Source organism: Parasteatoda tepidariorum, chromosome 3 (genome assembly GCF_043381705.1).
Source record: "Parasteatoda tepidariorum isolate YZ-2023 chromosome 3, CAS_Ptep_4.0, whole genome shotgun sequence".
NCBI classification, from domain to species: Eukaryota; Metazoa; Arthropoda; class Arachnida; order Araneae; family Theridiidae; genus Parasteatoda; species Parasteatoda tepidariorum.
This window is the reverse complement of record NC_092206.1, coordinates 15,755,334-15,768,367: the sequence shown is the minus strand read 5'-3', so window position 1 is coordinate 15,768,367 and position 13,034 is coordinate 15,755,334. Positions and strand designations below refer to the sequence as shown.

Sequence of the window (13,034 nt, the reverse complement as noted above, 5' to 3'; positions counted from 1 at the left end):
TTAATTTGTTTTTATTGAGATAACTTACGTAAAATTGACGATTAACCAAGAATAACAAATATTGTGTATGTGTATATGAAAGTTTGAAACAAAAAACAAAACAAGCAAAAACAAAAGAGAAAAGTTTCTATTTAAGTATATACTCGTTTTCCTCTGAAACTTATTTTTGATGATCTTCTTTTATGCTTAATCTAAGGTTTATCCCGAGCTATCATCCAACAGTAGTCAGCGAACATGTTCATGTCCCATCTTCCTTGATATTTACGCTAAATATCTCTGATATCTTGATGGAACCTTTTCCCTTGTTCTTCGCTAACTGCTCCTAAATTTTCAGGGGAAAAGTCCACATGTGAGTGAAGGAAATTCATTTTTACACTCATGGAGCAACCCAACGTTTTAAATTTGTCCAGCATTTTCATTACAACTTCCTTATAATCAGGATCCTTGTAATTAGCCAGAAATTTACTGACGACATCTTTGAAAGCAACCCACGCTTCTTTTTCCGTTTCTGTCATGTTAGTCTCAAATTCTTTATCCTTCCTGAGTTTGCGGATATCTGGACCAACAAATATTCTTTCTTTCAACTTTGCTTGGGATAAGCCTGAAAACTTTTTGCACAGGTATTTGAAACAATTGCCATCTTTTGGAACAGCCTTGACAGACTGCTTCATTACACCTAATTTAATATGTAGCGGAGGTAACAATACTTTTTTCGGATCAACTAAGCTGTTTCGAATAACGTTCTTGGTGCCTGGGTCAAGATTTTGTCTTTTCGACCATTCCTTTTTTGACCCAATGTTGAGTCTTGTCACGACTGTCCCACTCACAAATGAAACATGGGTACTTTATAAATCTCCCTTATTAACCAAGAAGCATGGAGATAACTTTCAAATCACCGCAAATGGTCTAACTGTGGTCGATATATTTTATTTCGTTCAGGACGAAAGCCTGGTTTAGATATTAGTCTTTGATTTTTTCGGTTATACCCACGAACATGGCAGGAACAAAAATAACAATCATCAAAGTGGTTTTGGGGCTCTCTCCCCATCATAGGAATTCCAAATCGTAAAGCAGTCTTCTTTCCTTGATGTCATAAGCGTAGATCATTGAGACACTGCACACAAACTTTATGAGGTGCCCAAGATTTGTCCTGATCTCCGAGTTTCATGTCAAAATATGCGAGATAAAGTTCTCTTACACAGTCTGTAATGCTCCTCATGCGATTTTTAACTACACTATATTCGCCGCATGTATAACAAAAGTCATATGGGAAATTTTCACAATGTCTTGAACACAAAGCCATGTTTCACGAAACGCACAGAAAAAAGCAAAATTTAAAATGACTCCCTATAACGCTTGCCAGTGTTTCTGAGAGGTCAGCGGACCTAGATAATAATTCTCGCGACGCTATTGGTAGAGAGAGATTGTTACAGAGAGAGGGACAGTGACAGGAAGTAGTGATAGAGGGGTACTTTTGTAGATTTGGCAAAAGTAGAATGCTGGTCAGTCAGGAAGGGAAGAAATTCAGAAATGAAAATTTTTTTATGATAAATGTTCATAAAAATACCAGTGAAATTAAATTTTTCTAAAAAACGTGACGTGATGGACATTTTTCATTATTATTTTCCACTTCAGCACCAAAAAATACATTAAGTTCAGCAATCAGACCCCTTGTATTTTTTTCATCGCAGGCCTGTGTTATATGAAAACTTAGAAAACAAACCACGTTTGCAGTAGCAAAAAAGCTTATGATTATTTATTTGTTATATCATATTATTAATATTAAAAAAAGCTTATTATTATTTATTTTCTTATGAGAACCTTATTCGGATAGCGAAAATATTGATTACTGTAAAATAAATTGTAAAAAAATATTGCCATATATCAATAATTTTCGACAATAAAGTGGAATATACAATATTGCCTAGCACAAACGACAAGAGATGCAGTCATTAGTTGGAAAACTCAAGCCAGTCATTAACATAAAAAACAATTATTAGTTGGAAAATTATTCAGGGTTTCAGATGACTTAGAACACACTTGTATAATTTGGTAACTTATAATTGGTAATTAAATCTAAATAATAATCCGTGTTAACTCAAACTTCTGGTGATTTCATACTGGTTAGCGTAGTTTTAATGTATGTTCGAGGAGTGTGTTCTTAGTCATCTGAAACCCTGAATAATATATATATACATGANAACAATAAGTTTCATTTATTGCGCATAATCTGCAAGTAAATAGAACTCATAAAATAAGTTAAAAAGAAAGATAAAACAAAGGAAAATGACAGACAAAGTAAAAAAGGGGGATAAAGAAAAGTAATAATAAAAATAACAAAAAACTGAAAAAAATAATAATAATAAAAAATTTTAAAAAAATTCGAAAAAAAAGGATAAGTTTTTTTTTTAATTTTTTTAAAGAAAAGATTATATCTTTTATTCTCCGGAATTTTTAAAAAAATTGATCCTTTTCTTTCCGAATTTTTTTTTTAGTATTATTTCTTTTTCCAGTTTTTGTTATTTTTATTATTATTTTTCTTTTCCCCCTTTTTTTAATTTGTCTGTAATTTTCCTTTATTTTATCTTCATTTTGAACTTATATAAATATATATATATATATAGTGATTTGTGGAGCAAAGGAAAGAAAAAAGACAATAATTAATTTAACAATTAAACTTTAATAATGAATAAATTTTAATGATGAAAGAAAATAAGTATAACAGCGACATCAATAGCAGAGAGCCGCGCAGCGTTGCAGAACAAAGACTGACGACTATAATTAGATAGTTCTAAGAAGAAAAGAATAAGCCAATTAAATATTCCGGGACTTTTCCCGAGCAGACAGTCTGGCACCGTTTAACAGGGAAGTAAATGGTTTCGAAGATGATGGTCAATAACAACTACTACATGATTGTAATATATAATTTCGGAGGGGATTCTGTCCCTCAAACCTTCCCCAAAACTAAACCACTAGCTTTTAACGTTCTAAAATTCTATTTGCGAACAAGACACAAGAACTGCCTCTCAAATTTTATATTTAAAATTAAAGAGCAGTTAAGTTCATCCTTACAGTTGTTATTAACTCCTGATCGAATAAAACAGAAGAGTGAAATGACAATTCATTTGCAAACGAGCGAGGAGAAATTACTACTCTTAATTTTTCAAACACATTCTTTACGTAGTTATGACGTCACAGCTAAGTCATAGTTGCCCCTCAAGGTTTCCTTTTCCCTCCCTCCTAACCTTCATATCGAAATACAAAATTTTAACAGCTGAACTCTTAAAACGAACACATTGTTACTTACTTTTTAAACATTGTTATAACTTTTTAAGTGAAGATAATACTTACATGGCACAAATGAGCACGTAAGATGGGAACTACGAACTCATTTATCCGTTCGTAACAGTTAATAATAAAAGAGATGAAAGAGATTTCTAATATTGTAAACAAGGGATATCCCCGCCATAGAAGTTAGTCTGAGAGGAAGGAGACGCCCTCAAAGCTACGTCACGCAATACGTCATCACAGCTGGATTGACAACGATTTAGCATTAAAAACAATTTTTCTCTATTGTTTAATCTGAGCTGCTTGTAGGGAAAACGATACCGATTTCGAATCATTTAAATTTTAGTTCTTCGCTTGTATTTGTAGGATGAGTTTCGATATAATAATTGTATCTTCTGTTTTATTGCTAATTTAATAAGTAAAAAGTACTTATGTTAAAGTGTTGTTATGTTAAAGTGTTGACAAATATGCATATGTTTGTTGAGAAAAAAGCATCATCGGAGGTATTCGAATCAAATTACATTTGTGTCATTCAAATCACGAATCTAATACATTTATTTGACAATTCAAACCAATAGATCTTAAAATCGCTGACTCTAAATCAGTCTCTAATTAATTTACGAATTTGAACTAGATCATAATAGACTGATCTGATTCCAACATTGATTGCTTGTGCTGAAACCTGTAATTTGAAATTGTTATGAGTAATTGTTTTTATTTTATAATTTCGAACAAGAATTTTTAAACTATTTTTCTATAGAAATGAAGACAAAACAGCATACAGTATATTTGTCACAAATTAATTTTTAAGCGGGGGGGGGAACACATTGTTAAAATCTGGCATTATTTTTGAGAAAGGTTATGTAAAAACATCAAAATGTTTTTTTAATTCTCTGAGAAAACTATAGAGGTGATTATTAGAAAGCAATTTTGTCTTCCAATTTCGTCTGCCATCAAACTGCTTTCGATGTTTTTAATATCTTCCTCAATAGTGATGATTCGCAGACTTAACTTTTAATTTTGATTTTTATGAGTTAATTTTAACTTCATTTTTAGCAAGGATTTAAAAAAAGTATGTATGTTAAAGCTAAAGAGTAAAAATCAGTTATTTTGCTGATTATATAGCTAGTGTGCTGATTAACTAAGGAGATTCGATAAAATATCGGAAAACATGTTTCATTTCTCGAATTTCTCTAAGTAATCTGCAAACTAACAAGGAAATCTGTAAATTAAGTACAAAGTACTCGTCATAAAAAAAAACTATCTTTGCTGGAACAACAACGTTTCTGTACGCGTTAACATGGTGAGAAGGTACTTATTACATTACATTAACGCGTTTTTCGTTATCTAAAAAAATTAATCTCGACTATCAAACAATTGACATGTTAATAGAATAAATCATCAATCACTTTAAAAAAAATAATGTAATGCAAATAATTAAACTGTTTAAAATATTCTTATAATTATGGAATTTAACTTAATCATTTATTCATTTTTCGGTTATTAAAAGAATCAAGTTGAAGCAATCGAACAATCAACTAATTTGTCGATGAAAAATGAATTTTGAATTAGAACGATACGGTGACAGTTAATATGTACATTATCTGGGAAAATTGGGGGAAATTATCGATTCCGCTCTAAAACAAATCATCTAAGATTATTTGCAGATTAGCTGGGTGCAAATAATAAGCACCTCAGATTATTTGCAGATTAGCTTTTCTATTTCGCGCAATCAGATGCGCAAAAAAAAATTAACCAGCCTGAATAACTTTTGATCTGACGATCAGTTCATCACGTTCTAGGAATCAATCTTAAAGGTTATACCATGTTTCCCAAATTGTGGCTACTCCTGTCAAAATCTGAATGCAACTAAAAAAAAGTATATTTATTCAAGGAAAATAAATTTTTATGTCTGATTGCGTAATTTAAAATATCGTCCGCTCTAAATAATTAGCGTATTTGAGTTCATCCCCTTCGGACCATTAAGATAGAGTTCTAGATCGGTAAGATCCTATCATTAAATCTAAATTTATTCAAAGTTATCAGTTATTTATTTATTTTTGAGTGAGCTGTACATATTGACAGCTTTCGATTGTTAATGGTAGCTTTAGACGTATGAAGTGTGGCGACAACTAAACACCTTACATACAGATATTCACCACCACTTATTTTTAAAAGAAAAGGAAGTAGAAATTTTTTGCAACTTCATACAAGAATAAACATGAATGAAATTAAGGTAAAATATTTGGATACATTTGATAAAATTACATGACTGTTACCTGGGGAGCAAAATGTTTACTTACATGAACATTCCAAGAGGAAAAATTAGGAAAATTGTTACTGCTATGTAGCAAGCTCCAGGAAAAATATGAACTGTCGCATTAAATATTTTTGCTACAACAGCACTCCCAAGGAGAGGAATAATAGCTTCACAAGTCGCCAAGAAAGAAAACACTTGACCTAAATTTGAAACAAAAAGGTGTCAAATAAATATCAATAATAATTTTAAAATGATCAAGAAAAGGGTGAATTGAGATAATGGACTATTCCAGTTTTATAGCTTAAATTGAGTTAAGTATCTTTAATGATAGTCTTATTTATTTGCATTTTAATTATGCAATAAATAATAATTTCCGTCCTAGACAATAAAGTTCAGCAAAAGTTATAATGTAGTATACACAGACCAGTAGTAGAGAAGGACTGCAAGAAAAACGCGTTGTCAAAGATTTTTTTGGTAAGAATAAATAAAAATAAATTTTAAATATCTTATTTATATTATAAATTTTAAATATCTTATTTATATTATAAATTTAAACGTCTTATTCATATTTTATCTAAAATATTTTATTTATCTATCAAGATTTTTTTAAATAAGCCTAATATTATAAGAAGACGGAAGTTCATATACTTTATTTTATAACGAAAGATATATTTTTTTGAAATAATACATTTCAAATTATTACAAAATATTGCATTTCATAAAAAATATAAAAATTATATTTTCTTGAAAAACTTATAAGCATTTTATTTAATTGATTTATTATTTTTAAAAAGTACAGACTTTTTTCTTACACAAATAATCTCATTAGATTTTCAAAAAAAAAGCTATTTCATTAAATGTACTAAATTATTTCACCAAATTGCTTATCTTCAATTTTTTTTCAAAATCAAAATATAAAAATTCTATTATACATGATAAGTTTAATATCCATAAATTAAAATAATATTATACATGTTAACAAATTACTAATTTACATATATAAGGGCAAGTAATGGAAATTATATCATGAAATTTTAAGTAAGCTTTGTGAAATCCTGACTTCTTTCATGATTTTAAAAACATGTGTTGTCCCCACAAAATAGGATATTAACTTTAAATATAGTCAATTAATTCTTTTAAAATAAATATCTCATCTCCATGGCAAGCATTTTTATGAATAATAGTAATTAATTGTACTTATTATTATGAATAATAGTAATACTGTAAGTAAATAAAGAAAGAAAAGAGATAAGAGGAAAGTGCTCAGTAACTTTAAAAATTAATGAATTAACATATTCTTGAATCAGAGAATTACTGATTCAAAATAATAACAAATGAAAGAGTCGTTGAATTGGTGTATTAGTAAACAGGCAAATCAGTTCATAAATGAAATGGTGAGCCGGTGTGTTTGAAAATAGGTAAATCAATAGAAGGATGAATCAGCGAATTACCCTACAAATAAGCGATCAAATCAATCAATTAACGAACCGGTGATTTAGTGTCTAGTCAAATCAATTAACTGATGAAACCATGTGTCAATAAATAAACTAATTTATGAACTTATAAATGGTGAGGCGTTCAAAGGCCACATTTTTTTACGGCCAGTTAGTGTAAATCGCCATCTTGAAAGTATGATGATAACAAAAGATATTTTCAACTTCCTCCTTAAATTTATAAAAAATAAAACTATTTGAAGCGTTGAAAAGTGAAAGAGTTAAATGCCTAAAATTTCTATCCACTTTGCACTTTATAAATTCCTGAGATATTTTCTCGCATTCTATTTTGTATTTGCTTATCTATACCATAACTTCTTTTCGCACCAATTACTGCTATTGTGTAAGAAAAGACTCACAAGTGTAAATTTAAATTTTTTTTTTAAAAAAACTTTAATAACAGACTTGAAATTTGTTTAGATGAATTTGGTTCTGAAATACGAATTTCACGCTTGTTAGTGTTTTTTTTTTATTCCATTGAAAGGATACTCTATGATAATAAAATGAAATATCTACAGATAAATAAAAATTATCGCATGCAACGAGCAATATTATTCAAACATTTTTAAAGACATAATTTAAATTCAAGCTTATTTAAAAACTTAAAATTAAAGCAAATTATTTATTATGCAAGAAATGTGTTTATTCCTTGGCCAAAGAATACCTAAGGGTTCTTGCGGGTTATACGTGTTCTTTGTTCGCCAAGGTTTATTCCTTTATGTTTTATTCTAATTTTAATTATTTTCAATATTTATATCATTTTCATTATATTTAATATTTATATTCATTATTTATATCAAATTATTTATTATTTTTATTAAGTTAGGTTTCGAATAATTTCCAGTACTTCATGTAACATTCAATCGGATTTGAAGAACTTTTTTTCTAATTTTACTATTCCTAAACCTTAATCCTCAACCTTAATAAACACAAAATAATTTTTTAATCGGAAGATCAATCATAAAAAATTTGAAATTCCAGTTTTCCAATTTTAGCTTTTTAAAAAATGAATCCATTATTAAGTAGTCCTTTTAATTGTACAGTGCACAAAAAAGAATACCTTGAATATCTTTTGGTCAAATAATCGGATTTTCACGTTCTAGGACTCAATTCTAATAGTTTGAGAGGTGACCTCAAATATATTAATTAATTATTGCTGATGGTTTTTTAAGTTTCGAAATCAGACTCAAATACGTACATTTTCAGAATAAACATACCCTTTTTTTCGACGGATTCAGATTTCTGATCCCCTAAATATACGATGTTGCCGCAATCTAAGAAATTAATCCTCAATAGTATGATATTTAGACTTCTCATTGTTACTTTATTTTTTGTGTATTTTGCCAAATCTCGAAAACTTTTTAAGTGAATTGAAAAAATTTTGCACACGATTCACGATCATTCATTTATTCAACAATTCGAAAGGGTGAAGACATTCCAAAAATAGTTTTTAATAAATATTTATGATTGTTTATTACTTTATTTAATAATAGTACAAAACATTTGAGTGATAAGATATGCAATTTCTTACACGATTTTAAAAAAATGTAATTTTGCAGTAAAATACAAAATTCGTGCGAAATCGAGTGACTTTTTCTTTTTCGAGTGACAAATTCAGTGACTTTTTCTTTAAAAAATAGTCATTTTTTCAAGGAAAAAAAATAAAATTATTAATAATATGATATAAAGTACGAATATGTATTTGATTTTTTAGCTAAGCAAAGAATAGTAATAAATATTTTAGTTTATAATTTTTATGCTAGTTAATTAAAAAAAATTGCTGAATAGAGGAAACAAGAAAAATGTAAATAAACTGAATGAGCAAACGGAGAAAAATACTTCCTATGCTCAGATTGTTGAGAATTATATTTAATATTTATTAATTATAAAATTAATTAAATAATCACTTATTGATTAATTTTTACACTTATTACACTTTAAAACTTTGATTTCTAATTTCAGCTTTTAATCATGGGATTTAAAATATTAAATTGATAAAATAAACGAAAATTTCCTTACGACTATTATTTTGAAATTTTTTAAAATAAATTACCTAATTCTTCTTCAAGAATAATTTTCGATATCAGGGACTTGATAGCAGAATTTCCAAACCCGTGCAAAAATCCAAAAATATTACCTAAAAAAGAAAAACATAAGCGTTGCATTCATTGAATCTAAATTATAATGAAAAGTTAATGGCAAAATTTATACAATAAAGCTAAATAATTCTTATTTACGTCATCGTTTAGTAAATAACCTATTTTTGGATGTGTTTTACGTCAATTGGAATAAATAGAAGGGAAATAATCGTAAATAAGTAAACAATCCTTTGAGTTTACTCAACCCAGTAATTTAAATGACTTAAACAAATTAATTGATAAGAAACTGAAAGGAATGTAAACGGTTTACGTAAAAAATATTAGTATTTATTATTTTTTCTAATTTGATTTAAAGTTTTACAGTTCAATCTTCGGCACGCTGAAATTAAGAAATTTTGGTGTCCACTGCAATGTTCTTATGTTAGTACTTATATTAGTACTTCAATTCTTTTTAAAAAAATTTCTATGGTTCTTCGTTACATGCGTTCATAAGCATATTTTTCTATTACGAGAAATATCATTGTAGCCTAAGAACTATTTTAAAATTAAGAGTTTTATTTCTCATGTTGTCTATTAGGGGCCCAACTTCGCAATCTCTATTAAAAATGTTTTTATTGTGTTCTTTACATTATTTATGTTTTTTTACATTATTTGTTATTTTCTATGAGTAGTGACATTTCTCGGATTGATAAAAAAAATTATGTATTTACTAAGATCGATTACACGGGAAAAAAAATTCTTTCTCAGACAAAAATATTTCGGAGAAAAATTACCTAGCTGCAAAACTTGGATTATTTATATGATGAAATTATATTAATTACTTGATTATTTGAATACTTACTTGATTACTTAAATACTTACTTGATTACTTAAATACTTATTTGATTACTTAAATACTTATTTGCTTACTTGAATACTTATTTGATTACTTGATGTTTTAAATGACTAATAAGAATGTCATAATCCATCTTGACTAAAAGTTTTCATTGACAAAATTTCGAGAAATTGATTCATCTACAATTACGTTGACTTAAAAAAATGATGTTTTTGTTTACAGCTTTGTTTACATAATGTCTATTAGAAGTGTATCCTCACATTCAAATTTATTTCAAAATGTATAAATTTGTTCTCACTCTGATTGAAATTACTGATTTGATTTAAATTATTAAATTATTTATATTATTGTATTCTAAATTAAATTAAATTTTAAGAAAAACTTATATCGATAAAAAAAAGTTTTTTTAGAAATATAATTTTAAAACAGTATTTTTTTAAAAAATATGTAATTCAATTTTAAAAATAAAAATTTTTAAATTTTAACGAAATTTTTATTATAATTTACAATTAGATTATAAATTTAGGATAAAAAAAACTCAATCTTCCTTTAAGAGTTATCTAAAGAATCTGAAGAATGATTTTTAATTTATTTTCTTCTATCATTTTATTAAAGAAAAAAAAATAATTGGGTGATATTTTAATTATTTTAGCTATTACTTGATTTATAATTATTATATATCATATTAGTATTAGTTAGTCATTATTATTATCAGTTAATTGGTTTAGTAAAAAAATGTAACTTCATAAATTTATTATTAAATGTTAATCGATAATATTAAATTTATTTGCGATCGCTGTAAAATAAGACTTAAATTTCGAATTATTTTTAATTAAAAAAATTTATTTATTTAAAAAAAAGCTGTTTTTGAAGTAATGAATATTAATTCGAAATTTCGCTTATATTATATAAATTCGTTTTTTCTATTAACTATAAAACATATTTGAAATAAACTTACTCAAATAATAGATTCGAAGTTCGAATGCGAGACCCAGGAAGATGTTCTTGCCGATAATTGATATGCAACCGATTATGCCAATAAGGGGGTCACTGAACTTGAAAATTTCGATGCAAGCATAGCTGAATACTAAGAACACTATCATTTCCGAAAAACTGAATGCTGACCATACTTTCGAATATATTGTTGGATTCCATTCATACATATGGTGCGTATAAACATAGTTGATGTTGGTGTACACTTTTAAAAAAAAATGAGACAAATAGATAAAGATAACAAAAAATAAATAAATAAAGATGATATGAAAAAAATAAAACACAACATAAACACGACACAAACATAAACATGCTATATATATATTGAATTTCATAATCACATTTATTGTCGTTTAATAAATTTGATTTTTTTGCCACTAAAATCATTGTAAAACGTTGTATACTATTTAATACTTCAATACTATTACTAAACAACATCATATCTTAACTAGCTTACATTTTAGACAAAGAAAATTATTATATTATTATATTTTATTATATTATTATAAAATTATATTATTACAAAAATATTCACTTAATTTTTGTAACAATAGTGTTATACACAACAAAAAGTAAACATTTTATAAGTTTAAAATGTTATGATGTAAGCAAACAAACAAAATTAAGAAGCAAATTAATCATCAAACAAAGTTAAATCGCGTGTTATCCGGACATTACTGTTTACAATATCCAGCAAATGAAAATAACTGTTTAAAAAACTAATAATAAATTACAGTTAAAGAATAGAAAGTTCTAAAATAAAATATAAATATTCTAAATTTAAATTGCTTCAGAATATGATTGCTATATAAAAGTTAATAAAAGCAACAGTTTTCTGTTCTTTTAGCTAATTATTTGACTACAATAAAATATAAATTTATTTAATGAAAAAAACTTGATTTTAATTTATTTAGTTTACTTTGAATTCATATGAAAATAAATAATACATATTTCATACCCATGTAAGATAATTGGAAGCAACAACCAGACAACAGCAGCAGCCATAAATAAAGTCTCCCGCTATTCTCCCGCCGTTTTAAACAAATTTTCATTCCATTCGTAAAATGGCGAATCGAACACAAATCGTTCAGTTTTTTCAACAGATCGGCTTGAACGACCTGCCCTCTAGTTTCAGGTATAAGAAACAAGACCCATAAAATTGTCAACACGTGACAAACAGTCATCGTCACAAAAACGCCATTATAACTATAAAATGTATACAAAAGGCCACCAGACAAAGCGCCCAAAGTAACTCCAAGCTCGAAAGCAATATGCAACAGCATGAATTTCAATGATCTTGTTTCTGAATCTGACATTTCAGAAGTATAACTATTGATTGTTGTATGTATGCAAATAAATCCACCATTCAATTGGGCAAATAGATTAGATAATAAGACATATTCCAATTTAGAATGGAAATATATTGTACATAAAATAATCCCCATGTCATTTATGACAAATCCTATCAAACCGTATATTAATAAGGGTTTTCGACCATATTTGTCACTCCATGGTGCTAAAAATATTACCATGAAGGCTCCTACAGGGACTAAGAAGCTCAAATAAAGATTGTAATTGTTGGCAATCATCTCAACCTTATTTCTATGCATTTCATTAGATTGGTTATGCAGGTTATCACACACATTCTGAGAGTAGTTGTAGTGCAAAAGGCACCCCTTGTCCATTATCAAATTCGTCAAGAAGGTGGAATTCAGCACAGAAGAGAACATGAAGAGGAACATCACGGGTTCGATTCTCATAGACTTAATGAACTTGAAACTTCTTCCTGTAACTGAACACCTATTTACCGTGCCAGTATCTACATTGTACTCTTGTTTCGAATTTTTGATATCACATTCCTTGGATTCTAACTGGGCTCCTGATAAATTACGAGCAAGTTCCTGTTCCTTGTTCGTAACACATTGATTATCCATCATGGCTCTAAAGCTAATGCTACACACACACCAAACGATAAGAGATTCAAAATAATTCCAAATATTAACTTAAAGAATTAATAACAATTTCCCTCTTAGAGTGTGGAGCAAGAACTTCCAACTTCCACATTT

At 27.7% G+C, this 13,034-nt stretch overlaps 1 protein-coding gene across 3 annotated transcripts in view; it reads right to left on the bottom strand.

The window, feature by feature from the left end:
* The window catches only part of LOC107436458 (proton-coupled folate transporter), a 108,643-nt gene that overhangs the window by 20,866 nt on the left and 74,743 nt on the right, over positions 1 to 13,034 (bottom strand). The window contains exons 1-4 of one of the 3 annotated variants that reach the window (XM_016048193.3): positions 11,927 to 13,013; positions 10,934 to 11,173; positions 9,095 to 9,178; positions 5,592 to 5,748 (exon numbers count right to left, since the gene is read on the bottom strand). The exons of 1 other annotated variant lie outside the window; for it this stretch is intronic. In XM_016048193.3, coding sequence (XP_015903679.2) covers positions 5,592 to 5,748; positions 9,095 to 9,178; positions 10,934 to 11,173; positions 11,927 to 12,905 — 1,460 coding nt within the window. In that variant the 5' untranslated portion in view covers positions 12,906 to 13,013. Of the gene's footprint in view, positions 1 to 5,591; positions 5,749 to 9,094; positions 9,179 to 10,933; positions 11,174 to 11,926; positions 13,028 to 13,034 lie in introns of those variants that run through there. One more of the 3 variants, XM_071178359.1, reaches the window with a different exon arrangement.